This window comes from Anomaloglossus baeobatrachus, chromosome 5, assembly GCF_048569485.1.
Source record: "Anomaloglossus baeobatrachus isolate aAnoBae1 chromosome 5, aAnoBae1.hap1, whole genome shotgun sequence".
NCBI classification, from domain to species: Eukaryota; Metazoa; Chordata; class Amphibia; order Anura; family Aromobatidae; genus Anomaloglossus; species Anomaloglossus baeobatrachus.
In genome coordinates this window covers 442,646,721-442,668,056 of record NC_134357.1, presented here as the reverse complement: position 1 = coordinate 442,668,056, position 21,336 = coordinate 442,646,721, and the positions used below count along the sequence as shown (strand labels likewise).

At 46.6% G+C, this 21,336-nt stretch overlaps 1 protein-coding gene across 1 annotated transcript in view; it reads right to left on the bottom strand.

Annotated features, from left to right (window-relative positions):
- Positions 1-21,336, bottom strand: part of COL20A1 (collagen type XX alpha 1 chain) — a 249,980-nt gene that overhangs the window by 162,569 nt on the left and 66,075 nt on the right. The window contains exons 19-20 of the mRNA XM_075350433.1: positions 18,372-18,431; positions 9,619-9,666 (exon numbers count right to left, since the gene is read on the bottom strand). Of these exons, the coding sequence (XP_075206548.1) occupies positions 9,619-9,666; positions 18,372-18,431 (108 nt within the window). The remainder of the gene's footprint in view (positions 1-9,618; positions 9,667-18,371; positions 18,432-21,336) is intronic.

Sequence of the window (21,336 nt, the reverse complement as noted above, 5' to 3'; positions counted from 1 at the left end):
ATGAAAGGTCATCAATGTTACAGTAGTGGACAACCTCTTTAAAGAAGCACTCCCAATGTGGCGCCCTGGACAAGCCAGGGGCCACAGAGCACAACACCCAACACACCCCACACTCCCAGCAGGCACACCGAAGTCAGAACACAAAACCCTTGTTGCCTTCCTCCAGGGGCTGATGTCCACACCAGGGGGTGGGCCAGGCGGTTGGTCTCGCCCACCGAGGAGTTCACAGTCCTGGAGGCAGGAAACTGTAGTCAGTTTAGCTCAGGCAGAGCTTGAGTGCGGAGAGTTAAGTGCAGAGAGTAAAAGCGTGCTGAGCTACTGCAGGTGTCCGGGTTGGAGCCCGGGCACGTCCAGCAAGGTTGGAAGACGGTGGTGACCGTCTGCAGGAGTGGTCCATTGGAGTCTACCGTAAGGACCGTGGACGGGCGGTGGCCCGGCGGTACCGGACCGGTACATAAAGAGAAGCCAGCACCAACTGGCAGGGGCTTTTCGGACCCCGGCAAGGCTAGGAGTCGCCGTGAATTTGCCGAGAGCGCAGCGTCCCTTCCTCCGCCCGCGACAACTTGGCGTCACGAACAGGATCCTATCGTTCTACCAATTGGTGGAAGTGCGCCTTGTGTGACCGCCGGAGGTGTCCGGCCGGAAAATTTGAAAAGCTGCCATCTTGGGCGCGAAGAGTTCCCGCTCGAGCGTCTCCTCGAGTAGTGGAGGCGTGAAGGCCTAAACCCCGCCCCGATAGAGGAGGAGCAGGAAAGAGACTAAGGGGGACGAAATGGCGACTGGTCGCATGTGAGCGCGGCTATACGAACAGGGACGCCGGGACCCCACGAGCCGCTAACCCCTGCAAAGAATGTCCGCTCCACCCAGCTATGTGGAGGCTACCGAGCCGGTGCCCGGAACAGCGGCATGGCTGAGGGCCCGAACGGCAGGGATCTGCCGACACTACCGGAGGCAGATATGTAGGCTGATGGAGCAGTGGACCGCGGAGGTGGAGGAGGTAGCTGCGGTTGCCCGGGTGTAAGGAATGGAAGCAATGATGGAGGAGCTGGTGAGTGACCCACGCCCCTGTGTCCCTGAGGGACCGGCCACTGCGGCTGAGGGACCCGGTCTACCCCTGGCCCCCATGTTGCCCCCGTCTTCCCCGCCCCTGCCAACCCCGCTGATGCTGGTCCATCTGGCGTGCATCCCCTCGTAACGGTAGCCGGAAGAGTGGCAAGCCCGGAGACTGCGGCAGCTGGCGGCAACCCGCCTGGCGCAGGGTCGGATGATAGTGACTCCGGTCCTGACACAGAGCCTGTTTCAGAGGAGGACGAAGGAGTCATCGCCCTGGATGGCATGGAGGCCACTTACATTCCCCGGAGCGGAAATAACGGCTACCGGGCGGCCCTTCCCCGTCGCGCCTGCTATGCGCTGGAGGGGCTGGTACCTGTGTTCTTCCACCCAGGGCCGTCGGAGGATGATGAAAGTGCGTAGTGAAGTCGGCGGTCCTCCGCCTAAAAGTTGTCCCCCATTGGGACCACCAACATTGTGTGTTAAAAATGCAGTTTGAAAAGTTTGAAAATGAAAGATAAGAAAATAATATACCATGAAAAAGTCACCTGATTTGCAACCTTGATTTGAAACCGGTCGTTGCCGGCAACTGGTCCCCGTTGGGACCCCCTTTCACCATTTTGCAAAAGGGACTCCTTATGAACAGGCCCGAGAACTAGCAGGGCAACCACAAACTTGTGGCATGTAAATAAAAAAATGTTTTATGGCTTTCACCGTTACCGCCTCTGGAGAGGCAGATTGGAGGAAGGGCCCGCAGTGGAGCAGGCTGGGGCCCAGCCACCACCGGTTCCGGTGGCAATCCTCTGGGGGTTTCAGGGGTTCCCCATGGACGTGGGTCCCCTGAAAAGGACAGAACCCACTCGGGCAACTTGTGCAGGACTGGGGTCAAGGGGTGCTGCCTGTTTGCTTAGGGGCAGCATCAGGGCCAGGTTGCTTGGGTGGGAGAGAGCGGAAGCCGTAACCGTTACGCAACGTTAAAGTAAGAGTACCTCCCGATGTGGGAAGAAGTTATTATAATTGTATGTCTGTTACCGTTTTCTATCTTTTTCAGTTGGTGAAAATAAAACCGGTGATGGACGGGCAGCCCGCGGACGGTCTGCATTTAACTAAGGGGGAATGTGGCGCCCTGGACAAGCCAGGGGCCACAGAGCACAACACCCAACACACCCCACACTCCCAGCAGGCACACCGAAGTCAGAACACAAAACCCTTGTTGCCTTCCTCCAGGGGCTGATGTCCACACCAGGGGGTGGGCCAGGCGGTTGGTCCCGCCCACCGAGGAGTTCACAGTCGTGGAGGCAGGAAACTGTAGTCAGTTTAGCTCAGGCAGAGCTTGAGTGCGGAGCAGAGTTAAGTGCAGAGAGTAAAAGCGTGCTGAGCTACTGCAGGTGTCCGGGTTGGAGCCCGGGCACGTCCAGCAAGGTTGGCAGACGGTGGTGACCGTCTGCAGGAGTGGTCGATTGGAGTCTACCGTAAGGACCGTGGACGGGCGGTGGCCCGGCAGTACCGGACCGGTACATAAAGAGAAGCCAGCACCAACTGGCAGGGGCTTTTCGGACCCCGGCAAGGCTAGGAGTCGCCGTGAATTTGCCGAATCCGTTAGTGAAGGGGACCTCCTGGGTTTCCAAACAGTCAAGTCCCGACAGAAGGCAACAGTCCAACCGAGTGAGAGAGACACCGCCACCGCCAAGGCAACCGTTTCTCAGGGCCAGAGCCTGCGGGCAAAGAGGGGCTTCTCCAGCCCATATCCAAGCTGGGGAGCGGGTTACCGGTGGGAACCCATCGGAACCATCAACCGTACTTAGGTGCAGGGAAAGGCAGTCACCATCAACCTGCCGGGAGAAACAACACCGCAGCCGTCTGTGGGACCCGTCCATCCAGCCGAGTGTTTTACCGAGAACTGTGTCTTCATCATTGGGCTGAGTGAGTACCATCGTGCCGTGCGGCACAGCGCTGCCCCTGCGACCCTGCACCTCGCCAGGCCCCTTAACCCGCCTGCCATCCATTCCTACCCCATCACCGGGCTCCGGGACAACCAACCCCCTACCCACGGAGGGGAGAACTAACAACAAAGCTGCTCCCTGTCACCGCTCCCGGGATCCCCGTCCAGAGCAGCGGTGGTGTCACCATTATCACCACAGCCGTGGGTGGCGTCACGGACAATAAATCCCCACAATCAATCAAATCCCCCTTTTCACTCACAGGCGAGGAGCGCCGCTCGAGTCCCCGGGATCCGGCCCACCGCTCGAGCCACCACCGAGCAGCAGCAGCGGCCGCAGCAGCAGCGGCAGCCGGACCCGAGCAGTGGGAGAGCGCAGCGTCCCCTCCTCCGCCCACGACACCAGCAGACTTCCGGCTCATATACAGTATTAGCTGTAATATGAGTGAAAAGAGGACTAGAGCTGCGCTGAAAACTAGGGAAGACAGCAATCAATGACAATATTACTGCAAATACACCACACTACATTTCTGAGATTTGGGCAATAAAAAGCTTTCTGGGAGTGATTCTTTACTTTCTTCATTTTCAAGACCTCTGCTTGCTAATGATTTGTTAAAATTAAATTCAGTCCAAGCAATTCTATGAGAGCTAGATCAGAGGGATTCAATGTATCAATGAAAAACTGCTGTGCTTATTCAGCCATTCAGCTTTAGGGCTCGTTCACACCACCGTATACACGGAAGAGTGCTATCTGATTTTTATATATATATATATATACATATAGATATAGATATATAGGATAGCACTTGGACCAATGTTATTCAGTAGGGCAGTGTTGATGCCCAATTTTTTTCATTGACAGAATCCATCACAGAAAACATTTGTGGCATGCTGCGATTGGACTCTGAAGTAAGAGGAGACTCATCCATTCAAGCCTATGGGTGCGGAGAAAACAACAGACTGCACTGATGACATTGACACTGATGTACAGTCATTTTGCGGACTCATACAATGGAGAAAATGGAGACATTTTGACTCCATCTTCTCTTCACAGTTTGCTCAGATTCTCTCATCCAAGATCACACTATGCTGACACTCTGATCAGAGATTGATCGGAGTGTCATTGGCATAATCGGCCCGAATCTCTTACAAGAGAGAATCTACGATCGTGTGACTCCGACCTTAAAGTGATTGTTCCCTTTCAATAGCATTTAATTCTCAGCTTCAGGTTATTCTAAAGACACAAACCCCACTGTACTCACCTTCCCCAGGTGAGTCTCAGTGGCTCGGTCTGTCTACATGAGGACATCCTGATCAGAATAGCCAAAGGGCCTGATGTGGCCTACAGACAGCACTTTGCACAAGTATAGTCTACATTAAACACAACTGTAACAAACACTCAGCTGTGATATACACAGTGTGCAGAATTGCAGAATTATTAGGCAAGTTGTATTTTAGAGGATTTTTTTCATTATTGATCAGCAACTATGTTCTCAATCAACCCAAAATACTCATAAATATCAAAGCTTAATATTTTTGGAAGTTGGAGTGTTTTTTTTTTAGATTTGTCTATCTTAGATTTGGATATTTGTTTTTGCAGGTAACTATTACTGTGCAGAATTATTAGGCAACTTAATAAAAACCAAATATATTCCCATCTCACTTGTTTATTTTCACCAGGTAAACCAATAAAACTGCACAAAATTTAGAAATAAACATTTCTGACATGTAAAAACAAAACCCCAAAAAATTTGTGACCAATATAGCCAGCTTTCTTTATGATGACACTGAACAGCCTATCATCCATAGAGTCTGTCAGTTGCTTGATCTGTTTACGATCAACATTGCGTGCAGCAGCCACCACAGCCTCCCAGACACTGTTCCAAGAGGTGTATGTTTCCCATCCCTGTAGAGCTTACATTTTATGAGGGACCACTGGTTCTCTATGGGGTTCAGATCAGGTGAACAAGGGGGCCATGTCATTATTTTTTCCTCTTTTAGACCTTTACTGGCCAGCCACGCTGTGGTATAGTTGGATGCATGTGATGGAGCATTGTCCTGCATGAAAATCATGTTTTTCTTGAACGATACCGACTTCTTCCTCTACCACTGCTTGAAGAAGTTGTCTTCCAGAAACTGGCAGTAGATCTGGGAGTTGAGCTTCACTCCATCCTCAACCCAAAAAGGTCCCACAAGTTCATCTTTGATGATACCAGCCCATACCAGTGCCCCACCTCCACCTTGCTGGCGTCTGAGTCGGAGTGGAGCTCTTTGCCCTTTACTGATCCAGCCTCTGGCCCATCCATCTGGCCCATCAAGAGTCACTCTCATTTCATCAGTCCATAAAACCTTTGAAAAATCAGTCTTAAGATATTTTTTTGGCCCAGTCTTTGACGTTTCATCTTATGTTTCTTGTTCAAAGGTGGTCGTTTTTCAGCCTTCCTTACCTTGGCCATGCCCCTGAGTATGGCACACCTTGTGCTTTTTGATACTCCAGTAACGTTGCAGCTCTTAAATATGGCCAAACTGGTGGCAAAGGGTATCTTGGCAGCTTCACGCTTGATTTTCCTCAATTCATGGGCAGTTATTTTGCGCCTCTTTTGCCCAGCACGCTTCTTACGACCCTGTTGGCTATTTGCCATGAAACGCTTGATTGTTCTGTAATCATGCTTCAAAAGTTTGGCAATTTCAAGACTGCTGCATCCCTCTGCAAGACATCTCACAATTTTGGACTTTTCAGAGCCTGTCAAATCTCTCTTCTGATCCATTTTGCCAAAGGAAAGGAAGTTGCCTAATAATTAAGCACACCTTATATAGGGTGTTGATGTCATTACACCACACCCCTCCTCATTACAGAGGTGCACATCACCTGATTTACTTAATTGGTAGTTGGCTCTCAAGCCTATACAGCTTGGAGTAGGACAACATGTATAAAAATTATCATGTGATCTAAATACTCATTTGCCTAATAATTCTGCACACAGTGTATATCGACTCAGGAAGGGATTACACCATTTGGTGTTAAATATTAGAAGTAAGCAAATCGATTTTAAGCTAATTGAATTTGCTATGAAATTCCCCCAAAATTCACTATCATTCTGCTGTATTCTGAGGGTCAAAAATTACTTATAAAAACACTAAAATATTACTCTCACCTCTCGACTCTTCCCATAAGTGTTGCGTTACCACCTTGTTCTGCGATCACTACTCTTCAGCTTTCTTCTCACTTCGGGCCTTCAGTGCACCTCATCTCCAGTAGGCCCTTCGCCATCACATAGGGTGTCAATGATGTGCATTGCCCCCCCAAGTGACTGTGTGGGATCTAGCAACTGAGGCCCAGAATGAGAAGAAGCAGAAGACAGATTAGCGACAGTGAGAGAAGTATTAGAAGACGAGTATAAGATAGTTTTTAACTCTTTCCCAGCAATTTTAATTTGAATTTCGTCAGATTCGCTCTTCTCTTGTGAATATGGATGATTTCATTCACTATTCCACATGTTGTGGAATTAAAACACAATGTTTACGGTTGTTCTGAATTTGGGGGCCTGAGCAACCTCCATACACACCTTACACCTGAGCAACCTCCATACCCATTTAGTACTGTTGCTTTCTAAGACCCCTCCCCAAACCTAACAATGAGCCTGACTACAGTTTATGCACCTATTATGGCACTGCCACAACTGGGATGCCAATTTTTTTGTTTCATGCATAAAGTAGCTTGCTGCTAAATCATTAGCATTGGCCCCAATTTCAGGCAATCGTCAAGCAGAATAAGATAATTAAACAGTAGCCGCCCCTTTAAGAGTTCTATTCCTTGTTGCGGCTCTTTTTTATGAAAGCCTCACTATATGTCGCTATTTTTCTGGCACAGAACAGATGAAGACAATCTTATTACTGCCGCTGATTGACACAGAGATCTAATGTTGAGACAGATTGAATTGGCTGTAAAGATAAGAAGTACAAGACTCCTCAGAGCAGTTCCAGAAAAGACAAAGTCATTACTTTACTTAGAAGAAGCATTTCAAACTTAAATAATAGAAAGTTCTCAGTAAATACTCCATCTTCACTCGTCCTCGGAGGCCAAGTTATTAAAGTATTATTCCCACGTTTTTATCATATTTGTTTCTGGCAAACATTTTGAGAAGGTAAAAAAAATTGCTGGAGATTTGGCAGCCGTACAGTTAAGGGCTTGACCAGTCAAGAAGACAATTATTTTTTTTTATGCATTGAATGTATTTAGTGTTACAATCATTCATGCAATTGGGTTTCATTATTATTATTATTATTATTATTATTATTATTATTATTATTATATAAGTAAAAAAATATAATTGTCTCCCAAAAGGGGATAACCCCTGTTGCAGCCACTATGGCGAAACTCATCACACTCAGAACTGAACTCCAGGAGCTATAAAAAGCTGTATACAATGAGCTCCCCCTAGTGGCAGTCAAAGGCATATGAGCATTAATGAATCATTAATTGCCAGGTTACCATAGCAGTTGGCATTGTATGATGCCATCTGATATAGATTATACAGGAGTAAAACCTCTAAAAAAAAAAAAAGGGGGGGATCACAATACCATGTGCTTTTGGATGATGTTCTCAAGAAAAGATTTCTTTTAAATCAAATAATTTTTATGGAAAAAGTCCATATACAGATTTTCAATCTTTCAAACAACATGAATAACATGATTCCATGGAACAAAACATAGACAAAGTATCACAACTCCAATTCCCTAGCCCACCCTAAACCCAAATCCCATAATTCCACAGAGGACCATTTCCATTTTCAGAGCAGTTCTAGAATAAAGAAGTATAAAATTTGTTAAAGAAGGGAAAAAAGATGGCTAACAATTAAGGGATAGCATCGTAAATAGTCTGTCTCTAATTAGAAGATTCGTGGGCAGCCATTGGGTATCCAACCAAGGACTCCATATTCCATACTCCAGAATGGTTACATTTATGATAGACGACCATTTTCCAAACAGATTATATTAATCTTTTGCTGTAGTTGTCTCATAGATGGAGGTTGTGTCTAATCAGTGACATGTAAGATGTTTACGCGCCTGAAATAAGATACATGAGATCTATGAATAGGGACGAGTTATAGTGTTGAGCGAGCACTACCATGGTCGGGTGCTCGGTACTCGAAAGTAGTGATGAGCGAGCACTACCATGGTCGGGTGCTCGGTACTCGTAAGTAGTGATGAGCGAGCACTATCATATTCAGGTGCTTGGTACTCGTAACTAATGATGAGCGGGCACTACCATGCTCAGGTATTCGGTACTCGTAACTAGTGATGAGCGGGCACTACCTTTTGGTATATGCAACAGATGAGGACTTCTTTGACTGTGTGAAGGAGGACGTTATACTGATCTAACAGTAGATGGCAATGTTGTGTAAAGTTTCCTTACTCACTGAATTGTAAAAAGTCTTTAGTTTTTCTTTCTAGTTTCACTTTCTCTTCCTTATGCAATGCTGAATGACTGTGCATAGTGTTACCTCATGCTCCAAGAAGTAAAGAGCTTGTTATCCCATGTAATCTGCTCTGTGAACTTTGTTCTGCACCTGGGAAGCTAGAAGCTGTGCAACACTACCATGCTCAGGTGCTCTGTACTTGTAACTAGTGATGAGCGTGCACTACCATGCTCAGGTGCTCAGTACTTGTAACTAGTGATGAGCGTGCACTACCATGCTTAGGTGCTCAGTACTTGAAATGAGCAGTTGATGCTCAGAAAGCTCCACTTGAGTACCGAGTATAATGGAAGTCAATGGGGGACTTGTATTTTTCCGGAAGATCCTTCGAAAAAATGCTTGAGTTTCCCATTGTCTTCCAGTGTGCTCGATACTCGAGTCGCCCCCGTCCGAGCGTCCGACCTGCTCGTTTTTAGTACCGTGCACCCGAACATTCTTGTCACTAACAAGTCGGCCTCCACTCCATCTTGAAATGATCCCAATATACATATCCAGGGATCTCATAACAATTTCACCCCATACACCCTTTCTATCAAGGAGATGGCCTCATTCCAAAATGGGCCTATCTGTCTACATTCCCACATTATATGCATCAAATATGCCTCGTCAATACCACACATAGGGCATTTTGCATCGTATCTTGTACAAAAAGCTTGGTGTTTCGTATACTCTGTGAATTGAATATAGCTGAGAGCCTTTGGGCCTCACAGGGAGCTCATTTGGGGACAGGTTCTACAATCTCTCTCCCGTGCTCCACCGATATAGGGCCTACAAACAATTCCATTTAGCCTGAGCTGTCAGGGGGTGATTATCCCGTTTGGATGACAGTAAACACTTATATATGGTATAAATCAACCCTTTGTATGCTGTAGAAGCAATACTATCTATTAGGGGATGATGTATGCTAAGATTCATCAGACCCGACTGAGCTAAGAGAGCATGTCGGATTTGTAAGTGTTGGTAAAAGGTGTTACACGATAAATTGAATTCCTCTTGGAGCTGTTGAAAACTTTTAAGGACAGAGTTTGAGAGTTTGTGAATAATTGTTCTATCGTCAAGATCCCTTTTTATTCCCAAACAGAAAACCCCTTTAGAACAAGGGCTTCAGCGCTCTGTACGGGGGGCTTGTGCTCATACTTTGACGGCTCTTACCATGAAGTACTTTGTCCACTTCTGGGTTTTCAATCAGTGGGCAGAAATCTGTAAGATGCAAAGACATAAGACGTCAATCTACAAACAGAGCCATAGGTTCAGTTGTGTCCTAGCATTGTCCACATGTATTCTGTATGGTGTATCCACGAGTTTACGTGGGTTTGTTTAGGACACATTTTCCTATTTTCCTGCTCAAACACAAACCATTTCTGATTATATTAGTCGTCTATACGTTTATGTGGTATATCTGAATCCTCTATAGCAGGGCTGGACAAAGTGCGGCCCTTTGGCTGTTTCAGTCCAGCCTGCTGTCACGGGTGTATCACGGGTGACAGACAGTCATGTAGTTTCTGGCAATAGAAGGTCACAGTATTTGGCTGCACAAAATGCTCCCTGACTTTCTATTGTTCCTGCTCTTAGTATTCATTGGTATAGGTAGCTTTCCTGATGTGTTTTCATCTCTTCCCTTTATGGAGCCAGTGAAGCTCTCTTTCCATTCAGCTGCTGATCATCAGTATTATCTTGGTGCTTAAATACTCCCATTTTCCCTGGACTTGTGCTAGTGATATTATTCAGTTCATTCAAGCTCTGGTTGCAAGCAGGTGGCTTGTACTCATCTGAGGTATCGTTGCTGAAACTTTGCTGAACTTCTACCTTAAGTCATCTGTGGATAAGTAGTTCATTTTTTTCCCCTGTGTGTCCTCCTTGTGTCTGCTCTAATGTTTAGTGGGGTTGATGAAGAGCTCATCCCACACATTCCTTATTTAGGGTCCAGCACTAGGGATACCTAGGGTCAGGTATTCGGTTCGGCGCATAGGTGCGAAACCTATCTAGGGTGGTGAAGGACCCCAAAGACCAGCGGTAGATTTGGTCAGGGGTCACCATCTCCTCCTACCCTAGACACAGGTATCCCTTCCTTTTCGCCGTTCGCTTGGTGCTAACCCGTACCTAGCGTGACACTCACAGATCCAGACCGCCAAAGGGTTCAAAATGGCCGCCGCTGCTGCCTGATGTCACCGGTATCTGCAGGATGCGGATAGCTGTGAATACATTGGTGGAAGTTATACCAATCAGCGTGTGAGACAGCTGTGAGGAACGTTAGTGCAACAGAGCGACCCGAGAACGGGAGAGAGGTGAGTAGGTTTATTTTTTTTCATATGTTCATGAACTGTATTAAGGAGGCTATGTGGGGCACATGTACAGTGGCATGCAAACGTTTGGGCACCCATGGTCAAAATTACTGTTATTGTGAACAGTTAAGCAAGATTTTTATTTATTAATATTTATTTATAGAGTGCCATTTATTCCATCGATGCCGATGAAATGATCTCTAAAAGGTATAAAGTTAAAGATGACACATTTCCTTTGTAATTTAGGCAAAATAGGTTTTTATTTTCATCATTTTCATTTTTAAATTAACAAAAAAGGTATATGGGCCGATGCAAAGGTTTGGACACCCTGCATGGTTAGTACCTAGTAGCTTCCCTTCTAGCAATAAATCACAGCTTGTAAATGCTTTTTGTAGCAGCCAAAAGTGTTTCAATTCTTGTTTGAAGGATTTTCATCCATTCTTCCTTAGAAAAGTCTTCCAGTTCTGTGAGATTCCCGGGTCCTCTTGCATGCACTGCTCTTTTGAGGTCTAGCCACAGATTTTCAATGATGTTCAGATCAGGGACTGTGAGGGCCATTGTAAAACCTTCAGCTTGCGCCTTTTGAGGTAGTCTATTGTGGATTTTGACATGTGTTTAGGATCAGAATCCATTTGTAGAAGCCATCCTCTTTTCAACTTCAGTTTTCTTACAGATGGTGTTATGTTTGCATCAAGAATTTGATGAAATTTCATTGCATCCATTCTTCCCTCTACCATTGAAATGCTCCTGGTGCCATTGGCTTCTACACAACCCCAAAGCATGATTGATCCACCCACATGCTTAGTGGTTGGAGAGATATTCTTTTCCTGAAATTCTGTGTCCTTTTTTTCTCCACACATAGCTTTGATAATTGTGGCCAAAGAGTTCTATTTTAACTTCATCAGTCCACAGGACTTAGGGGCACTTTGCACACTACGACATCGCAAGCCGATGCTGCGATGCCAAGCGCGATAGTCCCCGCCCCCGTCGCAGCTGCGATATCCTTGTGATAACTGCCGTAGCGAACATTCAGCTTCACATGGACTCACCCGTCCTGCGACCGTCGCTCTGGCCGGAAACCCGCCTCCTTATTAAGGGGGCGGGTCGTATGGCGTCACTGCAATGTCACACGGCAGGTGGCCAATAGGAGCCGAGGGGCGGAGATGAGCGGGATGTAAACATCCCGCCCACCTCCTTCCTTCCGCATATCCTACGGAAGCCGCAGTGACGCCGGTAAGAGATGTTCCTCGCTCCTGCGGCTTCACACACAGCGATGTGTGCTGCCGCAGGAGCGAGGAACAACATCGGACCGTCGCGTCAGCGTAATCATGGATTACGCCGACGCTGCACTGATGATACGATTACGACGCTTTTGGGCTCGTTAATTGTATCATCGAGCCTTTACACACTACGATGTCGCATGCGATGCCGGAAGTACGTCATTTTCAATTTGACCCCACCGACATCGCACCTGCGATGTCATAGTGTGCAAAGCCCGCCTTATTTCCAAAATCAATCAGGCTTGTTTAGATGTTCTTTTGCATACTTGTTACGCTGAATTTTATGGTGAGGATGCAGGAGATGTTTTCTTCTGATGACTCTTCCATGAAGGCCATATTTGTATAGTTGTCTCTGAAAAGTAGAACAATATACCCCAACTAGAGTTGGGCGAACTATCAGAAAACCAGGACCATCGGGTCCCTGCAAATTTTTTTAAAAAACCCAGATCCGGTCCGCAATTTGGTACCATATACGTCTATGGGAACCAGAATCCGAAGATTAAAAATGTTGGTAGAAGGGATATTTGGGTAGGAGCGCGCGCAGTGTACTCACCGAAAATTTGTCATGGCGGCAAGCTACTACCAGGTTTCGCTTTCCCTTCCAAAGCCGACAATTAACCCTCATTGAATATTCACTGCTTTCCCCGCCCCCTGGCGCGAGTAATTGGTTTCAGTTAGACGTGCCCCACCCTGAGTGGCAGCGTGTCAGTTTACTGCAACCAATCACAGGAGCTAGGACAGCCGGTGGGCGGGGAAAGCAGTGCAACTGTCTGCAGGTGAGTATCGTGGTATAAAAATAAATGAAAAAATAAAACAATCGGCATAGGGTCCCCCCGTATACTGATACCAGCACAGATAAAGCCCACGGCTGCATCCCCCAGCTGTCGGGCTGTATCTTGGCTGCATATCAAAATAAGGCCGGAGTCACACACTCACACGAGTCTCGCATAATATCACCTGGCAGCCGCACATTTTCCTGACAGGAGCGTGCAGCTGCATAGACATACAAGAAAATGCACGCTCCTGTCAAGAGAGTGTGTGGCTGCCGGGTAATGCAATGCAATACTCGCGCAAGTGTGACTCCGGCCTTACGGTGCTCTCACACGAGCCGCACAAGTATCGGATCGCATCACTCGCATCACATTTATTTCTATGCAGCTGCACGCTCATGTCCGGAGAGTGTGCGGCCATGCCGGGTGATGCGATCCGATATTCGTGCGAGTCATATGGCTTGTGTGAGCACACTATAAGGCTGGAGTCACCATTGCGCGAGTCTCGCATCGCATCACCCGGCAGTTGCACACTCTTCTGACAGGAGCGGGTCGTTGCATGAAGTTCTATACAGCTTCATGCTCGTGTCCGGAGAGTGTGCGGCTGCCAGGTGATGCGATGCAAGCCTTGTGCGAGTTATATGTTGCACCCCGGGGCAGCCGAGCTGCTCGGATCCGGGCGGTCCGTGGCTCGAGGGGTCCCAGACCCAGGGGCATCGAACAGTTTTTAAATAAAAAGAAAATAAAAATATAGTTCGACTACGCCACTCGTGGTGCGCGGCCAGGGATAGTAGGGCCGCCGCTGCCAGTCTTACCTGGGAGTGATGGATGGGGCAGCGTGGAAGGTGGAGCCTACCCAGGGGTAGGTGAAGGGTTAACGTGGGGGTGCAGGGCAATAAATCAGTCCAGACAGGGGAGTGCAGTTTGATTGTCTTCACTTACTACTGGGTTAGCACCCTGGAGACGTGCTGGATCTCAGGTGCGCCCAAGTCCTCTATAGCTGTGCCAGCCAACCTGGTGCCACTCTCCCACCGATGCACTCTGGTGTTTTTGTCGGTCCTCCCTGGCGTGGAGCTCCTGGAGGTCCTTCTGGTGTCTGGGTCCTGCCGCAGGCAGCTTGGACTACTTAAGGGAATATGTCCAGATCCCCACTTTGCCGCTGTTGCCTCGGACGTTAGTGGTGGCAGATGAGTCCTGACCTGAAAATACACCTGCCTGGCAGAGTTAACAGATGGCTTGAAGTCCTGGTCTGTTCTGGGATCTGCACCCCATGCGTGCAAAGTACTGGGAGCCCTGGATGTCCACCCCACAGGATTCCTCTGTCCTTGGAGCTTGCTCTCTCGCTCTCCAGCTACTTTCTCCTCTCAGTGGCTGATCTTTCTACTCAGGTCTTTACGGGGTCTTTGCTACTTTCACTGTGTCTCAAGATTCCGTTGTCTGTCTTGAAATCTGTTCTTTTACTACCGCTCACTTCTCACTCCTCTCCTCTCTACTCCTTTCTCTCTCCCTGTCTTCCACAGACTAGCCAAACTTCCCAGGTCACTCTCTTCTCCCCCAGGTCTGGTCCCTCCCTTCCCAGTTGGCTGCTTGTTATCTCACAGTGCCCAGCCCTGTTATCTGGCTCTAAGGGGGGTCTCCCACCCTGGTTGTGAGTGTAAATGTCCCGGTAGGCTAGTGTGTATACTGACTGGCACAGTCATATAGGACCCGAGCTGTTGCTTTGTTGTTACCTTATTTTTGCGACACCTGGTTACCGCAAGGGCGTCAAATATACAGCTCGTGTGAGCACACCATACGGCCACAGTCACACTTGCGCGAGTTTCGCATTGCATCACCCGGCAGTTGCACACTCTCCTGACAGGAGCGTTCATGTGCATGTATGTCTATGCAGCTGCACGCTTGTGTCCAGAGAGTGTGCCAGGTGATGCGATGCGAGACTCGTGCGAGTCATATTGTTTGTGTTAGTACACCGTAAGGCCGGAGTCACACTTGTGTGAGTCTCGCATCGCATCACCCGGTATGGCCTGACGCTCTCCAGATATGACCGTGCAGCTGCATAGAACTACATGCAGCCAACCTGCTCCTGTCAGCCGTGCTGGGTGATGCCATGCGAGACTTGTGCAACTCCCTCACAAGTGTGACTCCAGCGAGAGAACAAGAGAACTCGTATGCGCAGCTTTTTTTTTTAATTATTATTATTATTTAAATAAATAGTTAAAAAAATGTGCAATCCCCCTAATTTTGGTACCCAGCTGACAGCTGGGGCTGTATCTCAGGCTGGGAAGGTCCAGCCTAAAAATAGCCTCCAGCTGCCCGGAATCGTTGCATGCATTAGATGTGAAAATCCCGTAGCTTTACCTTGCTCTTCACGATTGCCCTGGTGCGGTGGCAATCAGGGTAATATGGAGTTAATGGCAGCCCACAGCAGCCACTAAGTCCTGGATTAGTAATGGCAGTGTCTATGAAACCCCGTTACTAATCAGTAAATGATTAAATAAACACAGACACCGAAAAAATCCTTTATTTGGAATAAAATACAAAAACCACCCTCTTTCACCACTTTATTAACCACAGCACACCTCTGTAAGTCTGCCGTAATCCACATGAGGTCCCACGACGATTCCAGCTCTGCTACATCTGTCACAGTGAGCGGCCATAGAGCACCAGCGCTCCAGAGACTGAATGAGCCGCAATGACTGATTGGAGTCAGACGTGGTCACACAGGCTGGGGGCACATCTGACTGCAACCAATCACAAAGGTCGGTGGGTGTGAAAAGCAGTGCTGAGTGCATATGGTCTAGCAATCATGAGCGGAGGCAGCAGGAGCAGTGTACTGCCATGCGGAAGCAGCGTACAGCTGAGACAGAGCCTAGGTAAATATGAAGCGCTCGCTTCATTCTTATATTCTTTTTTTTTTTTTTTTTTTTACTTCTTGAGGGCCAGATCCGGATCAAACAGCTGCACCGAGGAAACTTTGAAACCACGCGGATCCGGACTTTAAGGCCTAAGACACACGGCATGAAAATTGTAGCGAGTGGAATGCAATAAAACATCGCATTCCACTCGGACCAATATTAACCTATGTTCCAGCACCCATGGGCGATTATTTTCTCAGCCCTAATCGGACCGAGAAAACAATCGCAGAATGCTGGGAGTGTAATGTGATCCTTGTTTCTCTCGCACCCATTCAAGTCTATGGGGCGAGAGAAAAATCGCACTACACTCGCAGTACACCGGTGTACTGTGAGTGCAGGACGAGAATGGCAATAGCCGGCAACAGAGGAAAGAGTGAGATAAATCCCTCCCTCCCCTCCTCAGTGCTGGCCAGCCCCCCGCACCTGTGGTTCGATCGCATGATCAGACCTCAGTCGCAGTGACACTCGCATGACACTTGGCTCTCACTGTGCTGCCAGCATGAGCTGAGTGTCATACGAGGATCGCATTAGTCTCCCCGTGTGGCCCCGGCCTTACAGACGGGTCCGCCCAGCTCTAACCACAACTCCAGAGTCTGCTAAATCATCCTAAAGGTCTTTTGCACTCATATGGGGGTTTTGATTTGCCTCTCTAGCAATCCTACCAGCAGCTCTCACAGAAATTTTGCTGTAAAAAAGCTGAAGTTGAAAAGAGCATGGCTTCTACAAATGGATAATGATAGTAAACACACGTCAAAATTCACGTTAGTAGACTACCCCAAAAGACGCAGGCTGAAGGTTTTACAATGGCCCTCACAGTCCCCTGATCTGAGCATGACTGAAAATTTGTGGCTAGACCTCAAAAGAGCAGTGCATGCAAAACGAGCCATGAATGTCACAGAACAGGAAGACTTTTCCAAGGAAGAATGGGTGAAAATTCCTCAAACAAGAATATGAAAGACTCTTGACTGCTACACAAAGCTGGGATACTTGCTACTAGGTACTAATCATGCAAGATACCCACATTTTTGCAAGTGCCCATTTTAAATTTTTTGTCAATTTAAAAATTTAAAAGATGAAAATATTTTTTTTGCCTAAAATACAAAGGAAATGTGTCATCTTTAACTTCATAACTCTTAGGGATTCTTTAATTTTCAACTTCCTTAACTATTCAATATTAAAAGTAATTTTGACCAAGGGTGCCTAAACTTTTGCATGCCACTGTATATAGGCGGCTATGTGGGGATCATGTATATAGGAGGCTATGTGTGGGTTCATGCATATTGGAGGCTATGTAGGGTGTGGGGATCATACTGTTTATAGGATGCTATGTGGGGATCATAAAGTATAGGAGGCTAGGTGGGGCTCATACTGTATATAAGAGGCTATGTGGGGCTCATACTGCATTTTAAAGGCTTTGTGGGGGTTCATGTTGTATTTAGGAGGCTGAGTGGGGGCTCATATAGTATATAGACACGCTATGTGAGAGATCATATAATATATGGAGGAGCTATGTGGGAAATCACTGTATATAGAAGAACTATGTGGGGGCACACACTGTATATAAGAGGCTATGTGGGGGCTCATACTGTATATAGGGAGCTATGTGGGAGCTCATACTGTATATAGGGAGCTATGTGGGAGCTCATACTGTATATAGGGAGCTATGTGGGAGCTCATACTGTATATAGGGAGCTATGTGGGAGCTCATACTGTGTATAGGGAGCTATGTGGGAGCTCATACTGTGTATAGGGAGCTATTTGTGAGCTCATGCTGTGAGGGATGTCGGTATACTTAATTCTGCTCAATATTAAATTATACAATTAATATTAACATAGAATAATTGTAATTAATATGTTAATATTAGTTTTGAGCAGAATTAATCTCACCCTGTTGGTTTGACCCTCTATACCAGTCATGGTCTCTCATGTGGCCCCTCAGAAAATTATTTGCCCACCCCTGCTGTATAGTACAGGCAAATTGATTGTTTCATTATCTGCACCTGGTGGCTATGGGTGGTATTATGGGTGTTGCCTATATTTAATATACAGAACATCTGATTTTATTATGACAGCTCTTGGCCACAGATTGTGTTGTGACTTTTTACACTTTTCAGAAAAAAATAAAAATGAGACATGAGAATCCAATCTGAACATAACGTCTAAGGTTCATCAGCGGTTTCAGCCAGTAGCCCATATATCAGGTTCATGCTCATACACAACCCCTTCTTTTCTGGTCTGTATAGGGGTCACTGTTCATGCATAGGTGGACGTCGTATGGATGTTTCATATCAAATCTACACGACAAAAGATGCAATTTATTCCCCAATTCTATGGTAATTATTCATATCCGTTAGCGCAGAGCGAGCCGTATCATGATGAGCTCGGCTCATTTCCCCGCATTTCCCTTCTAGGAAATAAATAACTTTTCTAAATTGTAATCAAATTGTCATTTGTGTTCCAGTAAATCCATCCTAACCTCCGGACGCAAACAGAGGAATTTTAATGTGAAATTACCAGACATGATTGGACCAAAAATACATGTTTTTTTATTATTATTTTTTTTTACATAATTTAGGCTTTAAAAAAGAAACTCCACCATATCTGACATTTTGATTGGACAACAGCTGTCATCTGATCCAAACGGACTGGATTACTCACCGTCTGTAAGGCTCAGGGTGAACCCCCCTCGGGCCACAGGCATTTTCCTGAGATTCTCTCCTGCACAAGACAAAAATGAGGGGGTTACACTTTTCCTATCTTAATAGATATAGGGGGCACATGGCAGAGATGGGGCACCTTGCAGGGTCTGTTTGACACATCCAGATTCCTGATCACCCAAGATGGAAAGGATTCTCAAGACCCCGACCCTCTCAGAGGACCACAGCAGCCTTGTCTAAAGGGTGCTTTACACGCTGCGACATCGCTAACGATATATCGTCGGGGTCACGCCGTTAGTGACGCACATCCGGCGCCGTTAGCGACATCGCAACGTGTGACACCAAGGAGCGACGATCAACGATCGCAAAAACGCCAAAAATCGTTAATCGTTGACACATCGCTCCTTTTCCAAATATCATTGGTGGTGCATGCCGCTGGTTGTTCGTCGTTCCTACGGCGTCACATATCGCTATGTGTGACGCCGCAGGAACGACGAACATCTCCTTCCCTTCGTCCACCGGCAATGTGGAAGGAAGGAGGTGGGCAGGATATTCCGCCAGCTCATCTCCGCCCCTCCTCTGCTATTGGGCGGCCGCTTAGTGACGCCACAGTGACGTCGCTATGACGCACCTCCCCCTTGAAGGAGGGATTGTTCGGCAGTCACAGCGACGACGCTGAAAAGGTATGTGCGTGTGACGCTGCCGTAGCGATAATGTTCGCTATGGCAGCGATCACCAAATGTCGCACGAACGACGGGGGCGGATGCAATCGCGCACGACATTGCTAGCTATCGCTAGCGATGTCGCAGCGTATAAAGCACCCTTAAGGCTATGTAAAAAACAACCTTCTGGCGACTTAAGGGGCCCAAAGGTTCCTCTGCCATGTATGAAAAGAAGCATCATAGTTGGGGTCCCTGTTACACAATTTCATTGAGACCCTGAAGGTTTAAATTGCATTGACTCCATATATAACAGAGCGAGCATCAGAGGTCTCTATAGGGTCCTAAAAGAGGGGCCACATGTCAATGAGCTCTGATTCCCATCATTATGGACAATGAATAGAAGCTGATGGACCCTCTCCACCTCTATCAATCGAAAATAAAGGAACCAGGTAGGGGGGATGGGCAAGTAATGTCGGGACCTCCAGTTCCACAATGCGGGTAGCAGTGAGTTTTGTACCCATCTCGTTTAATTCATCATTTGTAAGATTCCTCCTTTATTTAGTAGGAATGAGAACATGTCACTGGGAGAACGAGGTACAGAGGAGGCAATTACTTATTATTACTGGGACTAAGAGCCCTGATAATTAATGAATGAAGGACAGTTTTCTTCAAAGAAACCATAAAGCCTCGTGTTCTGGCCGCTGTGACTGCGAGAGCGAGATCAATCTCTGTCTGACTGAGAAGTAATGAGGGCTAAATAGTGCAAGAAGCTCATGTGTCCTCTATGTGGTATGTAGGCCAGTCACGTACAATAGATAGATAGATAGATAGATAGATAGATAGATAGAGGGATAGATAGATAGAGGGATAGATAGATAGAGGGATAGATAGATAGATAGATAGACAGATAGATAGATAGATAGAGGGATAGATAGATAGATAGATAGATAGATAGATAGATAGATAGATAGATAGATAGATAGATAGATAGATAGATAGATAGATAGATAGATAGTTTGAGAACCCCTGGTCAAAATTAATGTTATTGTGAACAGTTAAACACACATTTCTTTATTTTAGGCAAAATAAAAAGATCATCTTTCACATTTGAAAAATTACAACAAGGAAAATGGGCCTATGCAAAAGTTTGGGCACCCTTGGAGATTTGTGTGCTCAAATAACTTTGACCAAGGTTTCAGACCTTAAATAGCCTGTTAGGGTTATGCCTTGTTCACTATCATCGTTAGGAAAAGCCAGGTGATGAAAATGTCATAGGTTTACAGAAACCCAGCCTCCTCTCACCTTGTGCCAATAAACAGCAGCCATGGGTACTTTTAAGCAGCTGCCTAGCACTCTGAAAATGGTGGAGGCCCACAAAGCTGGAGAAGGCTATAAGAAGATAGCAAAGCTTTTTCAAGTTGCACTTTCCTCAGTTCAAAATGTAATTAAGAAATGTCAGTTAACAGTGGAGGTCAAGATAAGGTCTGAAAGACCAAGCAAAAATTCTGTGAGAGCTGCTCTGTAGGATTGCTAGAGAGGCAAATCAGAACCCCCCACTTGACTGCAAAAGACCTTCAGGAAGATTTAGCAGACTCTGGAGCTGTGGTATATTGTTCTACTATTAATAATAATAATTTATTTATTTATATAGCGCTATTAATTCCATAGCGCTTTACATACATTGGGAACACTGTCCCCATTGGGGCTCACAATCTAGAGTTCCTGTCTGTATGTCTTTGGAGTGTGGGAGGAAACCAGAGTACCCGGAGGAAACTCACGCAAACACAGGGAGAATATACAAACTCCTTGCAGATGGTGTCCTTGGTGGGAATTGAACCCAGGACCTCAGCGCTGCAAGACTGCAGTGCTAACCACTGAGCCACCATACCGCCCATTTCAGCGACACCTGCATAAATATAGCCCTCATAGAATAGTCATCAGAAGAAAACCCCTCCTGCATCCTCACCATAATATTCAACATCAGAAGTATGCAAAAGAACATCTAAATAAGCCTGATGCATTTTGGGAACATGTCCTGTGGACAGATGGGGTTAAAATAGAAGTCTTTGGCCACAATGATCAAAGTTATGTATGGAGTAAAAGGGCACGAAATTTCAGGAAAAGAACACATCACCAACCATTAAGCATGTAGGTGGCTCAATCATGCTTTGGGGTTGTGCGGCAGTAAATGGCACAGGGAAAATATCACGAGTACAGGGAGGAATGGATTCAATGAAATGTCATCAAATTCTTGATGCAAACATAAAGCCATCTGTAAAACAGCTAAAGTTTAAAAGAGGATGG